This window comes from Hyperolius riggenbachi, chromosome 2 (genome assembly GCF_040937935.1).
Source record: "Hyperolius riggenbachi isolate aHypRig1 chromosome 2, aHypRig1.pri, whole genome shotgun sequence".
Lineage (NCBI taxonomy): Eukaryota > Metazoa > Chordata > Amphibia > Anura > Hyperoliidae > Hyperolius > Hyperolius riggenbachi.
The window spans coordinates 473,402,656-473,424,113 of NC_090647.1; the positions used below are offsets into that span (position 1 = coordinate 473,402,656).

Sequence of the window (21,458 nt, forward strand, 5' to 3'; positions counted from 1 at the left end):
TGCCATATTTATTTACTTTTAAACAATACCAGTTGCCTGGCAAACCTGCTGATCTTTGGCTGCAGTAGTGTCTGAATCACACACCTGAAACAAGCATGCAGCTAATCTAGTCAGAAATATCTGATCTGTTTTGGTTCTATAGCAAAAAGTATTAGAGGCAGAGGATTAGCAGCGAAGCCAGACATAATGCATTGTTTAAAAGGAAATACATGTCAGCCTCCATATTACTCTTACTTTTGCAGTTTTCAAAAATTATTAAATCAATGGACATTCATGGTCATGGAAGTACAGAAAAGAAAACACAACTGAAACAATAATGGCATCACAGGTCTTCCTAAACAGACATCACACACTCCCTATCTTCTTCCCCACACACCCACCCACAAAGACCTGCACAGACATTACCCAGAAGATGGTTTATGGAGAGGAAATGCCAGCTTATGCCACTATACATGTCATCTCCTTGTAGTTTAACCTCAGGGTACAACTCAATCCATTCTTGTCTTTTTATTGTCAAACCACAACTTTAATAAAACAATGTATATTTTGGAAGAGAAGTGTTTATTGGACTTATGGCAAAGCCAAGTGTTAGGGCCTGGTTAGATCTTGTCTGTCAGAATAATGAATGTTAAAGAGAACCAGAGATGAAGCACCCTCATGTATTTTATTACATTTATCAGTGGGAACATGACAGTAAACACCTACCCTGCTTTTAGTTTCATTGTTATCTGCTTAATTAGTCTATTAGCAGCTGTGATAAGAATCCACCGACTATTCAGTCGAGGTTTGACCTGGAATCATTATAGCTGAGTCACTCTTCTGTGAAGTGTTTTCAAGCCCAAGCCTTCCCCTCTCCTGGCTTAGATTTCCTGCTTTGCATACTGAGAGCTGTGATGACTGGCAGGGGCTGCTCCTGAGAGAGCTCTGTGGCTGCAATATGATCTCTGTGTGCTCTGTGTGCACTAGATACTGATAATAACGGCAGTTTCATTCCTATGAGAGACACTTCCTACAGGCAGTACATCATACCAAAATGAAAGCACACAGATGAGCCTTTCTCATATAGCCTAGATAGCAGCCTAGTCTCATATAGCCTAGACAGCACATCCAGAACAACTCCTATAACCCGGAAGGAGAAGGGATATGAGCTGGTGGCCATATTTGATTTTTCCTGGAGCAATAATGGATAAAAAACACTAAAAAAGGCACACCAGAGTGGCAAAATTATCAGGTAGAGCATTTATTCTTTACAAGCTATCAACTGATATGTTTATTTTGTGTGAAACGTTCATCTCTGGTTCCCTTTAAGGATGAGCATGCTCTGATGGAGAGTGCGGCAGGTTCTGAGGCCACTAGTTTGTCATGGAAAAAGTACTTGGTTAGTCAGTGACACAGGAAAGTCCTGCAGGGCACTGATTCAATAAGAAGTGACACTGTAGGATGCTATGACAACCGGAGAATAAGTAACTTATTAACCTCTTGAGGACCATGGTGTTAAACCCCCCCCAGTGACCAGGCTATATTCTACTTAATTGGCCACTGCTGCAGGGCCGCACAACACAGCACACAAGTAATTCCACCCCCCCCCTTTTCCCCCTACCAACAGAGCTCTCTGTTGGTGGGGTCTGATCGCCCCCTCTGTGTTTATTTTTTTTTAAATAAATATATATATTTTTTAATATCGGCTGTCCTAGGCTTCTGCCTATGAGAGCCGATCTCTCTCTTGTCCCCCAGGGGGACAGCCGTGTCACACAGCTGTCCCCAGTACAGCGCTGCTGCTGATCGCAGCACTGTACATGTAAATACACGGCGGTTTTGCCGTATAACCGTCTTCTGAGCGGTGATCGGCGCTCGGAGACTGAAGGCGGAGCTCTGCTCCGCCCACCAAGCAGATCTGTGCGCGATCTCCTGCAAACTGCTGCCCCAGGACTTTACGCTGATCTGCGTTAGGCGGTCCTGGGGCTGCTGCCATGGCCACGCCCATCGGCGTGACACGGTCGGCAAGCAGTTAATAAAGAGGCAAGACACAAATGGTGAGGCTCAAATGGTGTGAGAAGATAAAAGTCAAATTATTAATTAATTAAAAAGGCCCTCCACATTTTGATTAGTATTTATATAACTCTGACCTCTTTCTCAGCTCTTTACAAAGTATTTATAGTCTTTATAGTCTTGTCACCAACTGTTCCATGGAAGGCTACCAACCTAATCCCTAGAATAACCATGTGTCCATCATATGAGGCCAAACCATTTAACTGTAGGTTTCTGGGAAGTGGAAGTGCTGATACCATAGTACCCAGAGGAAGTCAATGCAAACCTGGGGAAGAACATACAAACTCTGTGCATATAGTTTCCTGGCCCCGATTAATACCGGGGAACCAGTGCTGCAAGGTGAGAGTGCTAGTCACTAAGGCACCGTACTTCATGTATTCAAAGAATGGAATGATGGCGTAAACAGAAGGGGTCTTCTCAGGGAAATAAAAAAATATAAATTAACAAAAGTAAAAATAACTTTTTGTAATCATCCACCTTTTAAAAGGAAGGCATAGTGCCTAAATAATTAGGTGTATAAACATACTTGTAAACGAAAGACAGCTGCACTTCAATATAAAACATGTAATACACTTCCCAAAAATGCCAGTGTACTATCTGGGGCAAAATGGGGATTTCCCTACAATCAGTAGCCACTTAAAGGATTGTGGTTCTTCTTTACAACTATCAATTTCCCATTTGTAAGTAATAAATAAACTTCACAGCCATTTGCAAATCAACTCCATTTCAGGAGTACATTTGCCGAGGCAGAGGAAGTATACCACATATGAGATAAAGATGAAGTGAATATTTCATATACTTGCTTATGGAAGGGAAAGACTAGAAGGATGTGTGCTTTAGCTTTTGCAGTTTCTTGGTGCTTTATTTTCTACCACATCCACTGTATTATTATATCGGTGCTATTTTGACTTATGTTTAGTCATGTATTTACAGATAGTGTGCCCAATGTTTGTGCTGTATAGGCGGCCCTTCATTCTTGCGTTGTTTACTTCTATGAGAACGGAAAGTCACTTGGGCACATATAGTTAAGCATAGCTAGCAAACATTTATCTTTGGTCCAGAGCCATTTTACTTCTGTTCTTTGTCCCTGGAAACTTATTCTACCTAATGCAATCACTGCTGTCAATTCTGCAGATCTTCAGCCTACAACTTTAACCCTAAGCCAGCCAACCCCAGCTTCCTCAGCCATTCATTGGTGGAACTGCTTAACCAGGTCAGCCCCGTATTCAAGAAGAACTTTGCCGCCCTGCAAAAGAAGAGGTAAGACCTCCTTGTATGGTAATAGTGTCTATATAATGTGTGGTTTGTGCTATAGGGAGTTAAAATATTGATATGAAAACGTTAAAGTGATTTTTACCTATGTTCAAAATTTTAGTGTACAAATTGATATGCCAAATACAGTAGATACAGTTAGGATCTTAAACTGGAGCTGTAGTGGATCATTGAACTCCATGGTGGCAGTAGGGATGCATACTATTGCCATACCGGCATGTGCACTCTGTGATCCCTATTCTTCCGCATCCTTATCTCTGGCTTAGATATCAGCGGTCCATTAAAGACTCGCTGTAAAACAGACCTAGTACTTAAAGTGAACCAGAGATGAAATTTAGGAAAGATTTGGTACTTACCCGGGGCTTCCTCCAGCCTGTGGGATTCAGACGAGCTTATGGGGCTGGAGAAAGTCCCAGGTTAGTATCAAATCTTTCGTTAATTTCATCTCTGGTACACTTAAAATTCCTGGTCAGAATGTGTAGATTTGCTTTAACTTTACAAGATATTTTCATAAAAAAAATTGTCGCCTGGTCATGTTATATGGTGAATAGAGATGGGCCGAACGGTTCGCCGGCGAACGGTTCCCGGCGAACTTCGGTGGTTCGAGTTCGCCTCCCGCAGGCGAACGTTTCCGGAAGTTCGGTTCGCCCCACAATGCACTATGAGGGTCAACTTTGACCCTCTACATCACAGTCAGCAGGCCCAGTGTAGCCAATTAGGCTACACTAGCCCCTGGAGCCCCACCCCCCTTGTATAAGGCAGGCAGCGGCGGCCATTACGGCCACTCGTGTGCCTGCGTTAGAGAGAGTAGGGCGAGCTGCTGTCTGTCTCTCATAGGGAAAGATTAGTTAGGCTTAGCTTTTCCTGGCTGCATACCTGTTCAGTGATCCTGCCACTGCATACCTGTTCTGTGAACCCACCCACCACTGCATACCTGTTCAGTGATCCTGCCACTGCATTCCTGTTCTGTGAACCCACCCACCACTGCATACCTGTTCAGTGATCCTGCCACTGCATACCTGTTCTGTGATCCTGCCACTGCATACCTGTTCTGTGAACCCACCACTGCATACCTGTTCTGTGATCCTGCCACTGCATACCTGTTCTGTGAACCCACCCACCACTGCATACCTGTTCAGTGATCCTGCCACTGCATACCTGTTCTGTGAACCCACCACTGCATACCTGTTCTGTGAACCCACCACTGCATACCTGTTCTGTGAACCCACCCACCACTGCATACCTGTTCAGTGATCCTGCCACTGCATACCTGTTCTGTGAACCCACCATTGCATACCTGTTCTGTTCAGTGGACCCGCCACTGCATACCTGTTCTGTGAACCCACCCACCACTGCATACCTGTTCAGTGATCCTGCCACTGCATACCTGTTCTGTGAACCCACCATTGCATACCTGTTCTGTTCAGTGGACCCGCCACTGCATACCTGTTCTGTTCAGTGGACCCGCCACTGTATACCTGTTTAGTGAACCCGCCACTGCATACCTGTTCTGTTCAGTGAACAGTTTGGTGTGTCAGTGTGAAGCAGTGCCTTAATTACACTACCTGATTGATGTATACACATGCAAGATGTTTTAAAGCACTTTAGGCCTGTCATTTAGCATTCAATATGATTTCTGTCCTTAAAACGCTGCTTTGCGTCAAATCCAGATTTTTCCTGGGGACTTTTGGCGTATATCCCACTCCGCCATGCCCCCCTCCAGGTGTTAGACCCCTTGAAACATCTTTTCCATCACTTTTGTGGCCAGCATAATTATTTTTTTTTTTCAAAGTTCGCATCCCCATTGAAGTCTATTGCGGTTCGCGAACTTTAACGCGAACCGAACCTTCCGCGGAAGTTCGCGAACCCGGTTCGCGAACCTAAAATCGGAGGTTCGGCCCAACTCTAATGGTGAAGCCCAGGGTACCTCTCCCAGGAGCATTGTGGGAGACTAAAGTCATTTGCAACAATAAGTATTCCATGAGTGCAGAAGTTGAGAACCTTGGCCTGCAACACCCAGGAATAAAAACAGTATGGCCGTCTCCATAAGGATTGAGCCACAAGTGTTAGGATTGTGTTTTGAAATTGGCGCACCAAACTTGGAATTACATTTAAAGATGAGCTTTGTTTAACTTGTTTTTTTTAGACTGCTCAGAGCAGTATAGGCTTAGTGTAAAGTGACCCTTTTAAGCTCTGTACACACTAGAATGGGCGTCATCTAAAACTTAGGAGCAGCTTGTTGCCCGAGAATTGTTAGGAGCAAAAAAGTGACATCGGTGTGAAGAAACACAATAAGGGCTGGTTTACACTGTGAGGATAGTCCAACTCAGAGGAGACATAGGACCTGATGCTATAAAGAGTTTTTCCACTTTCGCTATTTTCATTTCAAATACGGTACTACAATTATATTCATGAATTACAATTTCATATTTAAGTTCCTTTGTGCTTGAGGTGTTATTTGAATTGAAAACTAAAGTAAGCATGAACATTTCTCTTTCTATAATACCAGCATCACCTTCTGTTAAATCTTCAGCTTAGATTGGGGGAAAAGGTATTGACTAAGCTCAAAGGAAATCATTTGAAAATAACAAATGTATTTGTCAGCCTCTTGTTGTGACTACACTTAAACATTCATCTTTGACTACAAATGCTGTAAAGCCTGATGGCTTTAAGACTCATGCTGGTTTTTGTAAAAGCATTTTACAGAAAAATGAGTGATTAGTAGCTAAAGTCAGGCTCCTCTTACTGTATGATGCCAAATTAGAGTAAAGTGACTGCCATCTAGAGGCCATGTGTAGGCTGACTCTCGGAAAGAAACAGCACTCGTTTGGAACGGATATTTCGATAAATATTACTATTGTCTTTTATGTTTGATATCTGACTGAGAATCGTAAAATATTAGTCATGCTCAATGAATAAGAAAAAATGTAAAAGTAAGTCCACTTTAAGCAAAAATAAAAAAGTCTTACTAAATATGTTAAAACATACAGTGTACATCTTTTGGAACGAATTACATTATTGTGATAGCATAAGGGATTTATGACATTTTCTACAGTGTTCTCTCAAGTATATCAGGTCACTAATTGCCCCGTAGAGGAGCTCACAATCTAATCCTTACCATAGTTCCTGGTCTGTTTTCTCCACCATAGTCTAAGGTGACCAAACATGTTTGTAGTTTGTTTTTTGTTTTGTTTTTATAAAAATGATGGTGCAGAAAAAAATGTATTTTTCTTAATCAAATTCTATACATTTTTGTTTTTCATTTATCGGCCGTGTGGAAAATTCTGAACTTTTTCTTTTTAATAAAAAAAAAAGAAAAACCTGTATGGTGAATTGGTGTCATTATTCAAAGAATACTGTCAGTCAAGAAAATTGATTAAAGGTCTTAAAAAAATGTTGTGTGGTGTATGGCCACTTTAACCACTTCACCCCAAAGGCGGTTTTACCCTAACAGACGAGGGATTTTCACCTTTCAGTGCTCATCCCTTTCATTTGCCAATAGCTTAATCACTACTAATCACAATGAAATGATCTATATCTTGTTTTTTTCACCAATTGGTCTTTTTGGGGTTGATATTTATTTTCAGTAGTTACTTTATTTTCTATGCATTTTTAAGGGAAAAACAAGGGAAAAAATGAAAAAATACACTATTTCTCCAATTTCATCCCCTATAGTTTTAATATAAACACTGCTACTGTACATAAAACCCACACATTTTATCTGCCTATTTGTCCTAGTTATCACAAGATTTTAATTATGTCCCTAGTACAAAGTATGGTGACAATATGGTATTTTTCACTATTTTCATGTGCACAGGAATGCACGGGCACAGCGGCAGCAGCACTGTCTGACTTCTAAAAACGTCCTGGAGCCATTAAGCGGCTTTAGCAGGACGTTTTTATATGTCAGGTTGTCATTAAGTGGTTAAATCCAATTTTGTGGGGGGAGAATGGTGGTAGAAATATTCATATTTCATGCAAATTGTCTTGACTAACATTTTAACCTGCGACTATATGGTGAGTGTGCTTGCCACTAAGCCACCTGTGTATTTATATACTGTAATGCCGACCTCTTCCGCAGCGCTATACAGAGTACATAGTCTTGTCACTGATTGTCCCTTAGAGGGACTCGCAATCTTATATCTCTCATAGTCTTGTTAAAGGGTGTGAACCATAAGGGCCTGTTTCCACTACACGCTGATTGGATGCAGAATGGATGTCTATGGGCCTGTTTCCACTAAACGCGATTTTTCTGATGCAGATTTTCCCATAGACATTCAATGGAGTCAGTTTTTCTGCATCCATTCTGCATCCAATCTGCATGTAGTGGAAACAGGCCCTAACCCTGTTAATTATACCTGTTTCCATTCCCTGCAAAAAAAATAAAGCAAGCTTGTAAATAAAGGAAATCATTTTTTTTTCTTTATCGCTCAAAATCACCATTTCATGATCCCTCAAAAACTCCACTACTCTTTGTGCACAGTTATAGGGCAAGTGAGTATTTTGACCATATCAAATCAAAAGTTTCTAATCTCACTCACTTTAATCTGTTTGTTGCCAAACGGGCTACAAATTCTGCACACAGGTTATACCTTATTCCCACTACAGTGAGCGTTTTCGGATGAAGAAAAAGTTCTGCATTGGTTTTTATTTTTCTTTGCACAAATGTGGTGTTTTTTTTTTTTTTTTTTCATTTAAAAGGACAAGTTTAATAAGAGGTATATGGAAGCTGCCATATGTATTTCCTTTTAAACATTACCAGTTGCCTGGAAGCTCTTCTCATCTATTTGGCTGCACAAGTGTCTGAATAACACCAGAAACAAGCATGCAGCTAATCTTGTCACATCTGACGACAATGTCTGAAACATCTGATCTGCTGCATGCTTGTTCAGGGTCTGTGGCTAAAACTAATAGAGGCAGAGAATCAGCAGGATAGCTAGGCGACTGGTATTGCTTAAAGGATACCCGAACTGAAATGTGACATAATGAGATAGACATGTGTATGTACAGTGCCTAGCACACAAATAACTATGATGTGTTCCTTTTTTTCTTTCTCTGCCTGAAAGAGTTAAATATCAGGTATGTAAGTGGCTGACTCTGTCCTGACTCAGATAGGAAGCGACTACAGTGTGACCTTTCAGTGTCACATTTCAGTTCGGGTATCCTTTAAAAAGGAATGAAATATGTTGACCTCCATATCCCTCTCACTACAGTTGTCCTTTAATACTGTCTCTACAGCACTAAATACACAGGAATGTGGAGACATACGTTTATAAGCAAAGTCTCACCTGTTGAGCCTATCTTTCATTTGGTAGTACATTCTATAGTACTGTTTTTGTAGTACTATTAAAAACTGAATATATAGTATATTTTTAGCATATTCTGTTGTTTTTAACATTCTGAATACTTACAAGAAAATTAATTTTTTACTGATAAATGGGTAAAATGATAATAAACTGCTATACATTCCCTTTATAGCTTGTGCATCACATTGACTGAATACAGCGATGTGATTAACTGAACTGTTTGTAGTCAGAAAACGAGATACCTGGTAAAGCAGTATATATTGCAGTGAATATCTCAGCTGTAGATACACTGAGGTACTTGCCTATCAGTTTGCCAAGTGTGTCATTTATTTGATTTATGAAATAAGTGATGTGGGGCTCTGGTCCAGGATTTCTCCCTGTATGTGCTGCACCTGCGTATGGCTTCAGAGCCTAATGATGGTAGCAGTCATGTCTGCAGATTGGGGATGTGTCCTGCCTGACTCCTCCATCAATTAGTGTGGCATTCTTGTGCTGGGAGTCTGGAATTCTGACCCTTCCTTTTGTTAAGGAATTCTGCAGTCTGCTGAAACTCTGTAGGAGACTAATGGCCGGTCTCATCCTCGTGTGTTAAATTCTGGCGCGTCCTCATTAAATGCATAATCAGATGGGGTTTATTAGATCGTTATCAGGACCCCCTGTATGAGCATGCTGGATTCTCTCCTTCTAACATATGGACTTGCCAGTGGGAAGTATAAAAACACAAGCTTATTGGCCATGGTTTATTGTACTGTAACAGTGTTTCAATTACTTAAAGTGAACCTCCGGACTAAAAATCGACTCAGCAGCACTGAAAAGGCTTGGTGTTTCTTTAACAGTTTGACAGCATCAGAACTTTGTTTTTCTTACTCAAGCCTCATTTTCAGCTGCACAGAAGAAAACTGCCCGGGCATTTTTCCCCCTGATGCTGTGCAAAGCATGATGGGATTTCTTATGTTGTTGTTCTCGTTCTGCTGTTTTGGTGCAATTTTTTTTTTTTTTTTTTACATTTTGAATTTGACATTTGAAGCCTAGCGCATGCAGCTGGGAGGGGTAATCAGGACACAGGACAGTTGGAATTGTGTCTCCTGCTCCTTGTCACCTCCTTTCAACCAAAAAGATGGCTGCCCCCATGACAAAGATGGCAGCCCCCATGAATCACAAACATTTGCCTGCTCTTTTAAAACAGGGTGGGCAAGAGATTATATTGCTTATCTATTCTAATTAACATAACTAATGTAACTTAATGACAGTATGTTTGTTTAGGCTGAAGTTCCCCTTTAAAGTGAACCAGAGACGAAGCACCCTTGTGTATTTTACCATGGAAATCAGTGGGAACATTAGAGAAAACACTTACCATGCTCTCTGTTCCATCCTCACTGCTAAAAGTGTCTGTTATCTAGCTGAGATAAGAATCCCGGACTGAGCATTGATTCTGGCTTTGCTATAATGACTCAGCTATAATGATTCCTGAGCAAAGCCAGCAGGGGGCAGGCTTGGACTTGAAGACAGCAAAGAACACAGTCTCAGCTATAATTATTCTGTAGCAAAGCCAGACCGACTGCTTAGTCGGGATTCTTATCTTAGAGGTGATAACAGGCAAATTAAACAGAGAACAATGTAACAAAGAGCAGATTAGGTGTTTACTGTCATGTTCCCACTGATTTATAGGGTAAAATACATGAGGTTGCTTCATCTCTGGTTCTCTTTAAAGGGGATGTGTAGCGGATTTTCATTTGTTAGGTTTAGAGCTACAAACTCTTTTGTTTTAAACAGAAATGGATATAGTTATTATGGATAAGTTAAACTTGTTTGGAACGTCACCTGTTGGTGGGACAGCTAGTGTAATCAGAAAAATATACAGTAACTTTTTTTTTTTGATAATGCCATATTGTACTATAGGACTTATACATGATTATTATAATTTGAGAGTTTTTTTTTTTTTTTTTTTTTTACTGTACATTAATACTAAAGCAAAAATGTTCTAATCACTGACAGGGCCCTTCCCACCAGCAGATACATCCATACATGTATTAGATATATTTTTTAAAACTTGTCTAGAAATAAGATGTCCCAAAGCCATTCGCTTGTGCCGTGTAAGCTATCCTGTCACTGCATATAATGGCTAGGCCCTGCTTACCCTTCTGTGTAGACAATGCAGATTTGCTGAGGTCAAACACAGGTTTGAAAGATGCAAATTAAAAAGTGTAAAATAAACATAGGATACAAATAAAGTAAAATGAAATTAAAGAGAAACTCCAACCTAGAATTGAACTTTATCCCAATCAGTAGCTGATACCCCTTTTACATGAGAAATATAATGCTTTTCACAAACAGACCATCAGGGGGCGCTGTATGACTTGATTTTGTGCTGAAACCCCTCCCACAAGAAGCTCTGGGACCGCAGTACTTTTGGCAGTTTGTTACAATGTAACAAGGTTCACAGACAGGAATTAGCTGTTTACAGCTGTCTCTAACAGCCAAAACAACTAGGAGCAGCTACATAACCTGCCCACAGTAAAAATGTCACCATGTAATAAATGTCAGAATGTAAATCGGGGAGAGGAAAGATTTTACAATGAGCAAACACTGACTAAATCATTTATAGATAATTATTGTAAAAATGAAGCACTTTTTTTACTACATTATTTTCACTGGAGTTCCTCTTTAAAGTTAAAATGAGGAAAATAATCCTCCTCGATGTTTGATGGTCATCACAGATGCCATATTTCAGCTAACTTGGGAGTCCAAACTGAGGGACTAGATGGGGGTTAATGAGAGGCCAATAGTTGTTTGGGCACGGAATTGAAAGCTGAAAGTTTGTTCTAACAACTAGAAAATACATTAAAACACAACAGTCTTTTCCCCACATTGAAGGGGCATACAATTTTTATCATGATGCCCATTGTACATGGTTATGACACTGAAAAGGAACCTGATGTTATCTCCTAGTTATTGACTCTCCTATTTTTACTTGTTGCTAAATTTACTGAGGGTAGATTTAACATGAATTGTTTCTTGCAGAGTTCAGAGACACCCCTTTGAACGGATCGCCACCCCTTTCCAGGTTTATAGCTGGACAGCACCCCTGGTAGAACACGCCATGGACTGTGTCAGAGCGGAGGATGCCTACACCTCCCGTCTGGGGTATGAAGAGCACATTCCTGGACAGGTAAAGTTCTACTCCGTTCTGTTCTTCATCACTTGCTGTGATATACGACTGACAGATTACCTCTTCATTATTTTAGACCAGAGACTGGAATGAAGAGCTGCAGACAACAAGAGAATTGCCTCGTAAGAATTTACCAGAAAGACTTCTGAGAGAACGAGCAATATTCAAGGTAATATCTGCTGCGTTGTCAACTGAGCTCTTATGAACATTTTATGCATATACAAGCTTCTTTGTAATTTTAGATAAAAAAAATACTACAAAATTATCTTTTACTAAATAAATAACGTATGGTGCTCACAGAGACTGTTTCTGCTTGTTTTTATTATTCCTATACAGTGTGACAAACCTGACATAGGAGGAGTCAAGTGACTTTGCTGATCCACTTTCTGTACTACTTTCTAAATCGCCATCTCAGAACAAATGTATGATCAGTGTTGTGACTTCACTGGCTCCATGCTTGCTGCAGGGTTGGGAACCAAACTTCGACCAAAAAAACAGCCAGGCAGCAGGCATTTTATTTGTAGCCTCCATATTTCTTTCACCTCAGTGCCCTGTAAATGAGCACTGTACCAAAAATGTTCATGTTCTGTTACCCCTATATAGCCCTTCGGGTAACAGCAGCAAGTTCAATCCTCAGGCTTCTTTGTGCAAAGCAAAAATACTCAAAAATGCCACTTTTTAATATTTGCATTTCATCTGTAAGTAAGGATGAGCAATGAGAAGCAAATCATTCTGAGTTGGTGCAGATTTTATGCTAATTGTTATGCAGCTTGAAAATGGGCCAGTGGAATAAAGCCACTGTGGGATTTGATTGGTCCATTTTCAAGCTGCCTAAAAACTTGCTTTAAATCTTCATTAAGTTGGAATTATTTACATTGTCCATCCCTATCTGTCAGTAGGGCTACAGACCGGAAGATAGGGATCCAGCTCATCACTTGGTCTTTTCCTCCTGATTAATGCTGGCCACATACTTTACAATTAGTCATTCAACATGTTTGATAAAAAAATCACATCTATGGGAAAATTGTTTTATTAATTGCAATTATTTTTGCTCAAATATGATTTTTTCCACAGCGACAGGTTGAAAAAGGTTGATCATACTGAATTGCATCAATCATTTAAAGCATTCACTCTCTCTTTACATTCTTCTTCTCAGACATGACCATCCAAGCCAGCAGAGGTTATCCTAGGTCAATGTTCTTGGCACAGGGTACTTAAAGAGAGTCTGAAGCGACATTTTTTTGATACATTTACCTTTTAATTCGCTTCAGTACTCTCGTCAGCGGTAAACCGCCGCATCCCCGCCGATAAACGAGGGCTGCAGACCCCACAAATCCGGGGGGGGGGGGGGGGAGGAATCTGGCTGGCACTTCCTGGAAGGGGCAGAGCTTTCTGCTGTAGCTCTGCCTCTTCTGATGTCAAGCGAGGCAGATTGCCGCCTCTCCCCGCCCCTCTCACTCTTCCTTCCCAGAGAGGGGCGGGGAGAGGCAGCAATCCGTGCGGCGATTGATGGCAGGAGAGGCAGAGCTACAGCTCATAGCTCTGCCTCTCAGGGCAGCACAATCCACAACCAAGTTGGTCGTGGATGTTTGCCCGAGGGTTTGGGGAGTCAGCAGCCCTCGTTTTTCAGAGTCTCTTTAAAGGGGGTTGGAACATCCAAATAAAAAAATGCAAATGCAAAGGCTCACCTGTCTGTGAGCCTTTGCCTAACTGCAGGAATTGTGTGCTGCCAGCGGGATTGTGGGACTTTTTTTTTTTTTCTTTGCTTACAGTAACAAGCTTGTTTCAGTATGCAAACAGAAAGCTTCCTATTTTGGACCTATTTTGAATAAAGGACTCAATGAAAAGAATGTTTCCCCTGTTCATTTATTATTTGACAAAATATAATAGACATAGTGTACTTAAGGGAAATCCGCAAAAGAGTGTGTTCAAACCCCCTGGCAATCTCAAGAACGGTGTGATAGCCCTTAGTCCAAAAAGTTTGGACACCCCTGGCATACAGGAATGCTTCAAAAGCATTCATACACAATTTGGAGTACTCCTAAAAATAAATGTCGAGGAATGGTTAAGAGTGTAATCCACAGTAAGGAGTGCTTGGCAAACTCCACCTTTTTATAAAAGGGTGCATGCTATAATAATGCTAAAAAAAACCACTGATTCAGGTATGCTAATATATGTGGGCTATCCAGTTTTCTGCCTTTCAGTCATTAGTGAGAGTAGCCATGTTAAATGGAACGTTAATACTCTTCACATTATCTTTCATACTTTTTTATTTTTTAGGTCCACAGTGATTTTACAGCAGCTGCAACCAGAGGTGCCATGGCGGTTATTGATGGAAACGTCATGGCGATCAATCCTAGTGAAGAGACAAAAATGCAGATGTTTATATGGAATAATATATTTTTCAGTTTGGGTTTTGATGTCCGGGATCACTACAAAGATTTTGGTGGGGACAGTGCTGCCTATGTATCCCCCACCAATGACCTGAATGGGGTGCGGACCTACAATGCAGTAGATGTGGAGGGACTATATACACTGGGAACAGTAGTGGTGGATTATAGAGGTTACAGGGTTACTGCACAATCCATTATTCCAGGGATATTGGAGCGGGAACAAGAGCAGAGTGTCATTTACGGGTCCATTGACTTTGGCAAAACTGTTGTGTCCCACCCAAAGTACCTGGAACTGCTGGAGAAGACAAGCCGGCCACTTAAGATCCAGAAACACAAAGTCCTCAATGACAAAGATGAGGAGGTGGAGCTGTGCTCCTCTGTGGAGTGTAAAGGTATCATTGGCAATGATGGACGACATTACATTCTGGATCTTCTACGGACCTTCCCTCCAGACCTCAATTTCTTGCCTGTAGAAGGTGAGGATATGCCAGAGGAATGTAAAAAAATGGGCTTCCCCAAAGAACACAGACACAAACTTTGCTGCTTACGCCAGGAGTTGGTGGACGCCTTTGTGGAACACAGGTAATGCTGGATCACTTTCAATTTTTTTTTTATTTGTAAAGATGTCTTGATACATTACATTCTCTAGAATCCTTTAAACTTGGTCCTGGAGCTGTGGGGCAGACTACAACTATGTTGCCCAAAGTCACCCCCCCCCCCCCCCATCCAGACATGACGCACCCCATCCTTCCGTTATAGCGGTTTAGATATTGGTGGTATAACCATTCTGTGCATATGTTTTTCAACTATTTGGGTCTCTCTATAGATGTCTTGTTTTGTATCTGTGTTTATACATTTCCATTAAACACTGCCTCAGATTGGTCAGAGCAGCTGAACATGTTCCAGTATGCCCATGTTTTTTTTTTGTAGGCTTCTGACCTATTTTGTGCTGTAGATGTAACATCTTCCACTTGTTCGATGCAGCTGATTTCAAATCACATTCAATTTTAACAAGAAATAGAAAGTTTCTGACTGATGGGCATAAAAAGATCTACCAGAGTTTTATTTTCAAGAGGGTGTGTGTAGGGATTCTCTTGTGTTTTTAACTGTCCATTGATAATTGCATTTAAAGTCACCTTTGCATTTTTTTCACCCCTGAAGTAAATGGATATATTTGAAACAAGACTTATTTCCTTAGGTTCCCTAATTTATTTATTTTACAAATCCTAATTTATATTTATACAAATTTCCAAATGTTTTTTCCAGATACGATTGGTTAAAATTCACTACTTCTGGTGTCCTGTCAGCCTGCTTATTACATAAACATTTTCTCCTGCTTTAGCTTATTAGATCTGTTAGGCTAAAGGCCCATACACACGTCGGATTTTAGCGAACGACCCGTCGTTTGAACGTTCCGTCGTTCGGACGTTTTTCGCGTCAAATCCGACGTGTGTACAGACTATCGTTCGGGTGATAAGACTGGTTACCAACGATCCGCCGGGCGGATCGCTGGTAACCAGTCTTATCACCCGAACGATAGTCTGTACACACGTCGGATTTGACGCGAAAACGTCCGAACGACGGAACGTTCAAACGACGGGTCGTTCGCTAAAATCCGACGTAAGGCCTCGTATACACGCTAGCACCTGATGCTGCCTGATGCTTTGCAAACAGATGGGGTGTCGGATCATTTCAGTCAGGTGCAGGCGAAAGCATGTTTGTTTGATTTAAAATCACCCTCCTGCTCAGTTTATCAGTAAGTTCCCATAGCGCAAGAATGACGAATTGAAAATTAGAAGTGTATTTGATGGTCACTTTTTAAACTATACTAGCCGACCCGCGGCGTAGCATACGCCGCATAAGAGGGTAGAGGGCAGGAAGGGGGTATTGGGCACAGCGGCGGGGAGGGGGGTTGGACCCCCCCTCACCTGGGTCCCCCATGTGCGCTCCCCCTCCTGCTTAAGCACAGTAGCAGACACCACTATTAGTAAGAGGCAGCGGGCGGGGATGACTCACCTCTTCCGTGTTCCATCGTGCGTTCCATTGTCGTCACTTCCTGCAATGCCGCCCACTGTATTGGTGTAATTTGCCTTTTTAAAACAGAAGGACATCTGCAATAATTCAGCTATAAGTGAACATTTGTGGTTACCCACAATGCACGGCTACTAAATATGCAAATTACCCCTTTTCCCCCTTGGTAAGCCAAGCAAGCATCTAGAGCCGCTGGTGTATAGCAAGCATATAGCTTTAAATTTTACGCAGTCATATCAAACCCACATGTAGATGGCCTGTTTCAGACTTTTGGTTCTCATCAGTACATGGCAGGGATTGATACGGCTGTATAAGATAGGGCTTGGACCTGTACAACAGAGTAACCAAGCAGCTCAGGGTGACCCAAACCACTCGGAATGTATAGGGGGATAAAAGGTACCAAAAAGACCTCCTACTAAAAAAAAGCATAGCTTGGTGTAATTTACCTTCCTAAAACAGAAGGACATATGCAATATTTCAGCTATAAGTAAACATTTGTGGTTACCCACAATGCACTGCTACTAAATATGCAAATAATTCCTTTTCACCCTTAGTAAGCCAAGCAAGCATCCAGAACCACTGGTGTATAGCAAGCCTATAGCTTTAAATTTTACACAGCTATATCAAACCCACATGTGACAGCCTGTTTCAGACTTTTGGTCCTCATCTGTACATGGCAAGGATTGATATGGCTGTATGAGATAGGCCTTGGACCAGTACAACAGAGAAACCAAGCAGCTCAGGGTGACCCAAACCACTCGGAATGTATAGGGGGATAAAAGGGACCAAAAAGACCTCCTACTAAAAAAAGCAAAGCTTGGTGTAATTTGCCTTTTTAAAACAGAAGTAACTATGCAATAATTCAGCTATAAGTGAACATTTGTGATTACCCACATTGCACCACTACTAAATATGCAAATTATTCCTTTTCACCTTTGATAAGTCAAGCAAGCTTATAGCTTTACATTTTACACAGTCATATCAAACCCACATGTGACAGCCTGTTTCAGACATTTGATCCTCATCAGTACATAGCAGGAATTGATAAGGCTGTATGAGATAGGGCTTGGACCAGTACAGCAGAGTAACCAAGCAGCTCAGGGTGACCCAAACTTCTAAGAATGTATAGGAGGATAAAAGAGACCTAAAAGCCCTCCTACTAAAAAAAAGCAAAGCTTGGTGTGATTTTCCTTCTTAAAACAGAAGCGAATTTGCAATAATTCAGCTATAAGTGAACATGTGTGGTTACCCACAATGCACTGCTACTGAATATGCACATTATCCCTCTTTGCCCTTGGTTTGATATGACACTACTTCTTCTTCTTGCTTGGACCAGCCCCTTCTTCTTGCTTGGACCGGACCTGGGGGCAGGGCACTACTTCTTCTTCTTGCTTGAAGGTTGAGGCACTTACTCTATTATATATATAGATTTGTAGTTGTGTGAATTGTGTGCATACATACGTAAAGAGCAGTAATAGATGGTGTATACTACATTAGTTCTGTTGATACACTTGTTCATCAATTTCCTTTTACTTCAAGTTCACTTTACTGTAGGCAACATCTACTTGCATCATATGATCCCCTTGCCGACCTTGATTAGTAAAATAAAAAGTTCCTATTAAACTTATACCAGAAAGATTGTGGCCAAATCAAGCTTAATAGGAAAAATCTTTTGGCAGGCCTCTAAAACCTACAAGCAGCTTAAAGGATACCCAAACTGAAATGTGACGTGATGAGATAGACATGTGTATGTCTATCTACCCTCACTGATAAGAAATTCCTCTTTTTATCTCTTTCTTGCTCTCAGAAGCCATTTTCTGCTAGGAAAGTGTTTTATAGTTAGAATTTCTTATCAGGGAGGGTCACACTGTAGTCACTTCCTGTCTGAGTCAGGACTGAGTTAGCCACTTACATACCTGATATTTAACTCTTTCAGACAAAGAAAGAAAAAAAGGAACACAGCATAGGCATTTGTGTGCTAGGCACTGTACATACACATGTCTATCTCATCATGTCACATGTCAGTTGAGGTATCCTTTAAAGCGGGTGTAAACTCTTTTAATATTTATTTTTTTGGGTGGAATCGCTCTCCCCCTGGCTCTGTTATTATACATTACAAAGATTTTACCCACCATTATGCAGGGTGTCACATGAAAAACTGGTCCATCTGCCAGCCAGGAGCATGTGTATACAGATAAATGTCAGCCGTCCAGTGCACATTACTGGATCTGTGCTTTTTGTGCACTCCCCAGGTTTATTGAAGCCTGCGTTGCCTGCATTTGCTGCTCTATTTGAGTTTTACCCATACATTAGAAAATACAGGCAACACCGGCTCAAGTAAACTTGGTAAGCGCACACACTGCACAGATCCAGCCACACGGGGATGGGGTAACATCTATCTGTATGCTCATGGCAGGCAGATGGGACCTTTTTTCCTGCACCACCCAGTAGTATTTACTTACCTCAGTCTGCTGTGGAAGACAAGTAAGGGTGACAATCTGTGAGATAACCTAAGAGGAAGTAGTAGCTGGGAGTGTCTGCAGGTGAGTAGCCCATAATTTAGGAAACCAGAATCTGGGGGGCACTGTTTCAGTCCCTGCAATAAAGCAGATTTTTTTAAAAAATCTTAAAAGGGAAAGGTCAGGAAAAAGCTTAAAATTTAAAAAACATTCAAATAAGTACATTTCTCCCAGAGTAAAATGAGCCATAAATTACTTCTCTCCTATGTTGCTGTCACTCACAGTAGGTAGTAGAAATCTGACATTACCGACAGGTTTTGGGCTAGTCCATCTCTCCTAAGGGGATTCTCAGCATGGCCTTTATTCTTTATAAAGACATTCCCTGAAAAAGATTTATACAAAGATGCTGACCAGCCTCCCTGCTCACTGTACACTATTTTGGCAGTTGGACAGAGCAACTGCCATTCACTAAGTGCTTTTAAAAATAAAAAAAAATCTGAGAACCCCCCCCCCCCCCCCCCCCCCCCTTGTGAGAAGATGGGCTAGGTCAAAATCTGTCAGGAACGACAGATTTCTACTTCTTTTTGTAAGTGACAGGAACATAGGAGGAAAGTAATTTATGGCCCATTTTACTCTGGGAGAAATGTACTTCTTATTTGTATGTGTTTTAAATTTTAATTTTTTCGCGACCATTCCTCTTTAATTTACAAAATTGCTTGCCAGAAAAATTATATGAACCCTGCTGAGGTACAATTAGTGATGTGAATCATTCTCTGTATGGAACTCTATAAATGTATAAAAAAATATGTATACCCTTTTTTTAATGAAAGTTTTTAGATAAATTCATGTGATTTGAGATCTTTGTGCTGAACACTCGTACTGCTGAGCTCATAAGCACAGTCTTGTATCTTTTCCTTATTAATGTGTAATTGTAATGGAGTACAAGGAGCATTATAGCTGGTTCAGCATGCACAACATCCGCTAGCGTTGTGTTCTTCTGTCGGTAGACCTGGAGCCTGAGGTTTCCTTGGTGACTGAAATTTGTAGACTGATGGAGATGTACCGCTTTATGAGGACACGCTAATGAGTATTAAGAACAGCGTGAAAAGCGGCTTTTAGCAGCTTTTGTTTGCTTTATTTTTAAGGAACTCTGTGTGTTGGGTTTCTGTACAGGGTATGGGTAGAATAATTAATTCAGGAGTCATTCCAATTGCTCTTGCTGGATTTTTAAAGGGGACGTGTTTTTATTTGGGGTTTGTGTTCTTAATGATAAACTTATGTGCTTTTTTTTTTTACTACATGGTTTCATAGACAGATTCATATATTTTCCCTTTGCATAACAGGCAGTCTATGCTGGACACCTTCTTGGATAAAATGAGAGATGGTATAAGTCATTTGGTATTTATTTTGTGTTAAGTACAGTTTTGGATTGGGGTCCTCTGTATTTTATTCTACACACAAATTACATTTGTAGGTTGTAGGTAGAGTTTATGATTTCATTGAAGCTATGACTAAGGACCCATGCCTTCTCCGATACGTGTGAGCTTTCATGCTGTGTCTCCATAGAGGTCACAATTAAGATTGGTATTCTAACCAAATGGGTATGTGTGGTGGTTGCAGCAGCCCTTCCTAATCGCCCGGCAATCGCGTTTTAGTGCTATAGAAGCGCTAAACGCGATCCCTAAAAAATCGCCAAGTGTGAATTGTGATTTTTTTTTTGTGCCAAAAAACGCCAGAGCAAAATCGCTAGTGTTTTGCGATCAGCAAGTGTGAATGGGCCCTAACTGATTTCTGAATGGTGTTGATTCATTGGTCACTTGCTTTATATTGAATACCTGCATGTTCAGCTATTTAAAAACATGTCTTACTGACATTATAGTTCCGGCACCCACACGACAGAACGGTATTAAGAGGAGGTCAGTCTCGCCAATACAACACACAGGGGTTTTACCACATCTAAACACCCCTCTTGCTACATGGGCGTGTTTAGATGTTTAGATCTCCTCTTGCTACATGGAGTTTCACATCCTCTCTAGATTGAGCGGCACTGGTGCATGGACTGCTATCTCACCAATCAACAAGTAAACTGCCTGGACCGCTATCGGCAATCCAGCAGCTGCTTCAGCAGAAAGGAGACCGCATTGATGAAGCAGAGCGGAGAATTGACCAATGTGAAAGGGAGGATTCAGGATGCAGAGGATAAAATGGAAAATATCCTCAAACAAAACCGATACTGTATTTCCATGACAAGTTAGATGAGCTGGAAAACAGGTCCAGGCATAATAACTTGAGGATTGTGGGCCTGCTAGTACTACAAAGACCTAGTGTGCTCCAGAATCCCTGCAAGGCTACACTTCCACATCTGCTGGGGCTAGAGGGGCTGTGCTGACTTGAGGGCACACAGGGTGGGGCACGCCTAGGAATGTTGCATAGGAAGCACCCCGACTGTTCATGATTAGCTGGATTATAATGGCAAAATGAGAGTGCTGAATGCATACAAGTCCAGGAGGCAGACCCTTGATTTCCAGGGAGCTGCACTACGCATAGTCAATGAATATTCAGCGGAGGTGACCAAGAAACACCAGCTCTTGCCTTCACTTTGTACCAAGCTTTTCAACAGGCAAATCAAGTTTGCCCTGCCACCCTGGGTAACGCACTCTAACATACAAAAACTGAATAAAGCATTCTCAATTTTTATTGAGAGAGAGAAGAAAGCCAGGATACATTTAAACAGACTACACTTACCCAAAACCCTAGGGGCCTGAAAATCCGAATGCAT

The 21,458-nt window shown here is 41.2% G+C and overlaps 1 protein-coding gene and 1 long non-coding RNA gene across 5 annotated transcripts in view; one reads left to right on the forward strand and one right to left on the reverse strand.

The window, feature by feature from the left end:
* Positions 1–21,458, forward strand: part of CLUH (clustered mitochondria homolog) — a 116,917-nt gene that overhangs the window by 36,981 nt on the left and 58,478 nt on the right. The window contains exons 7-10 of the mRNA XM_068270236.1: positions 3,184–3,309; positions 11,649–11,796; positions 11,873–11,965; positions 14,077–14,771. Of these exons, the coding sequence (XP_068126337.1) occupies positions 3,184–3,309; positions 11,649–11,796; positions 11,873–11,965; positions 14,077–14,771 (1,062 nt within the window). The remainder of the gene's footprint in view (positions 1–3,183; positions 3,310–11,648; positions 11,797–11,872; positions 11,966–14,076; positions 14,772–21,458) is intronic.
* LOC137547067 (uncharacterized) lies at positions 11,569–19,100 on the reverse strand. 4 transcript variants are annotated; one of them, XR_011026463.1, is made up of 3 exons: positions 18,936–19,100; positions 18,683–18,816; positions 11,569–11,893 (listed from the first exon to the last, which is right to left on the reverse strand). It is a non-coding gene; the product is annotated as an uncharacterized lncRNA (long non-coding RNA). The 4 variants fall into 4 exon arrangements; XR_011026462.1 differs by lacking the exon at positions 11,569–11,893 and adding an exon at positions 14,481–14,656 and having other exon boundaries at positions 18,988–19,100; XR_011026464.1 differs by lacking the exon at positions 11,569–11,893 and adding an exon at positions 14,481–14,656 and having other exon boundaries at positions 18,962–19,100.